Consider the following 2,950-nt stretch of genomic DNA (forward strand, 5'->3'; position numbering starts at 1 on the left):
TGTGTGTGTGTGTGTGTGTGTGTGTGTGTGTGTGTGTGTGTGTGTGTGTGTGTGTGTAATTCACCATGGTCCCTATCTCGCGTCACTCGTCACCGTCAGCTGTCAGCCTCCTGGAAACAACTTATATCTCATGAAGCCCAATGCATGGATGAGACTCACCCCTACACACTCCCCATTGTCTCCCAGTGCTCAACAGAGGCACCAGCCGCTCCCTACCAGTGGAAAAATCCTTTATTGCCTCAGCAGGATTCGAATCTAGGTCTGTCCAGTGACAGGCTTCAAAACACCGCCTGTGTGTGTGTGTGTGTGTGTGTGTGTGTGTGTGTGTGTGTGTGTGTGTGTGTGTGTGTGTGTGCACGCACGCATGCACGTACGCACACCTTCACTCGTGACCCCTGCGGGCAAGGCACTGGACCAGCACAGCTTTAAATACGCCACCTCATATATCAGGTTCGAAAGAAATTCTCTTGCGTTTAAAATGACAAGGCCACAATCCTTCCTTCTCCTCCCTCTTCCCTTCCCAGTACATCACCTCCACCACCCCTTCCGCAGCACCCACAGGCGTGGGCGTGGCGGTGATGACGTACCCTTGAGACATCGCCGCGGGCAGTCATGACCTTAGTCACGCATCACTGTTCAAACAAAAAAAAAGTTATAACGAATGACAATGTCATCTTGTTTTGCCGCAACGATTCAGACACTTACTTTTAAATTGGTTACAGAACTCTCACAAAATTTAAACTTACGTATTAACAACAATATTACTGTGACACCAAAAAAACAGCGTCTGTCGTTCCTCAAATACCACCGGCAGAACCAGCACCAGCAACTTACACAACGCTCCAGAACAACGGCCAACATTTCACAAAAGGATCTCCACCCAACACATGCATACTCTTCAATTTCAGACGCGTGTAGCATGATGCATCGTAACTTATCTACTAAACGATTCTGACCAAGATATCAACCGCTCGTGAGAATTCCCTTCCCTCTCTCTCCAAACACAAGTTTGTGAAAATTTAACCTTCCTTGGGGTTAAACGCACTTGCCTCAGTAGTCCCACTATCGTTGAAAGCATTTCTGTCAAACATTTCAGGAAATAGGGTACAGCGGGGCCGTTGCGTGCCCCACAGTTCATCCTCATACCTTAAATTAAGTCTTTCTGCAGCATTTTCAGCTTGGGAAACAGCCAAATATCCGAAGGAGGTGTGTCAAGAGAACAGGAAGCCTGACCACCCACAGGAGTGTTGTGCTTCGTCAATGAAGAAAGTATGAATCAGGTGCAGGAAATGGACTGGTGCACTGTCTTGTTGCAGCTGCCTAGTTCCCGGTGTGCACAGGTCAGGTCTTCAGCGCTACACAGCATCTCAGAAGCGATGAAGGACCTCGCGTAGTACTATTTGGTAATGTTTGCTCTTACGGTACGCACTTATGATAAACCACCCAACAGGAATCAAATAAAACGGTAAATAACGCTTTAGCAGGGAGTGACTTTGCAGAGTCCACCATGCCCTCTGACACAATCCACATCCTCACTCAAAATGCAGTGTACCAACCAGTGATTATCCTCGCCTCACCCACAAGTTCCCGCGCGGTGACACAAGTCATGAATCAAACTTGGGTCAACTACCAGGGCTGCTGTGGGCCTACCAGAACCTGAGTCGCTCTCCACGTGTATCCATCTTTGAACCAGCTGTGCCATCCCTAAATTTGCGTGACCCCCATGGCATTGTCACCAAAAGGCTGCTGAATCTTCAGAGTGGGTCCTACTGAGAAAATCGCCAAGCTCCTGACAAAATATGATGCATTATTATTATTATTATTTTTTTTTTTTTTCATTTCGCGAAAAAAAAAAAAAAATTATAATTCAATGAGTTCTAAAAGCATTCCCTCTCTCACAGGCTGACTGCCAGCGACTAGCGGCCTCTGCCCAGGGAAAACCTCACGCAGAAGTTACTGTACAGCTCCACATCAGAGGGCACATCGGGTGTTTCGTTCGATTCTGCAAGAAAACTCTGGTCGCAAACTTATGAGTCTTTAACGTTTCTACTTGATTCCTGCAGTGGGCAGACCAGTCCTGGTATTTAAACTTTTATATTTTCACCAGATATAAACATTAACAGAGTTTGGATAAATTCGCGAGTTGCGTACGAAAATTACATACATAAATAAAAAAATAAATAAATAACTTTTAAGAGGCTTCGTGACACCAGTTTTACCACCACCATCTCTAGGTACATGAAGTGCCGTAGCCTCTAATTTAACGCTAATAATAATAATAATAATAATAATAATAATAATAATAATAATAATAATAATAATAATAATAATAACAATAACAATAATAATAACAATAACACTTACCAGTCCAAGCTGAAGATGTTTAGTGTCCACCATCACTGCTTCAGTGTACATTCCTCTGGCAGATAATTTTCCTTTCTCTTTTCCTTTTTTTTTCTTTTGTTGATATTTTTTTTCTTTTCTCCGTTTTTTTAGTTTCACTATCTATGTACTATTATTTCCTTTGGTTCTAAGCTTTTAATCTGTTTTCATCGTTACTACTTTATTAAACTTTATATTTTCTCTGCACTTTCTTCCTTTTTTTTTTTATTTCCCTCGTCAAGAACCCTGAACTTTACTTTATCCCTTTCATGACGCTACAAACTCAAGTATCTTACGGTCACAACTTTTCTTTCTTTCATAAAAAAATAAATAAATAAATAAATAAATAAATAAATAAACAAATAAATTTGAGATTAATTAGAGATAAACTTTACGGCCAAAAATCACACCAACACTTCACTACTATAGTCCAAACTTGTTCATCACACGAAGTACCGTCACGAACACCACACCAGCACCAACAGCGCATCACAGCCGTCACCACCACCATCACTATCACCTTCATGCACGCAGCTTGTCACCATTAACATCTGTGAGAGAGAGAGAG

General features: G+C 42.4%; 1 protein-coding gene across 1 annotated transcript in view; it reads right to left on the reverse strand.

Moving 5' to 3' along the window:
* Positions 1-2,601, reverse strand: part of LOC135105854 (cuticle protein CP1876-like) — a 50,530-nt gene extending 47,929 nt beyond the window's left edge. The window contains exon 1 of the mRNA XM_064014475.1: positions 2,365-2,601. Within this exon, the coding sequence (XP_063870545.1) occupies positions 2,365-2,415 (51 nt within the window). The 5' untranslated portion in view covers positions 2,416-2,601. The remainder of the gene's footprint in view (positions 1-2,364) is intronic.
* Between the last annotated feature and the right edge of the window lie 349 nt (positions 2,602-2,950).

Source organism: Scylla paramamosain, chromosome 12, assembly GCF_035594125.1.
Source record: "Scylla paramamosain isolate STU-SP2022 chromosome 12, ASM3559412v1, whole genome shotgun sequence".
Taxonomy (NCBI): domain Eukaryota; kingdom Metazoa; phylum Arthropoda; class Malacostraca; order Decapoda; family Portunidae; genus Scylla; species Scylla paramamosain.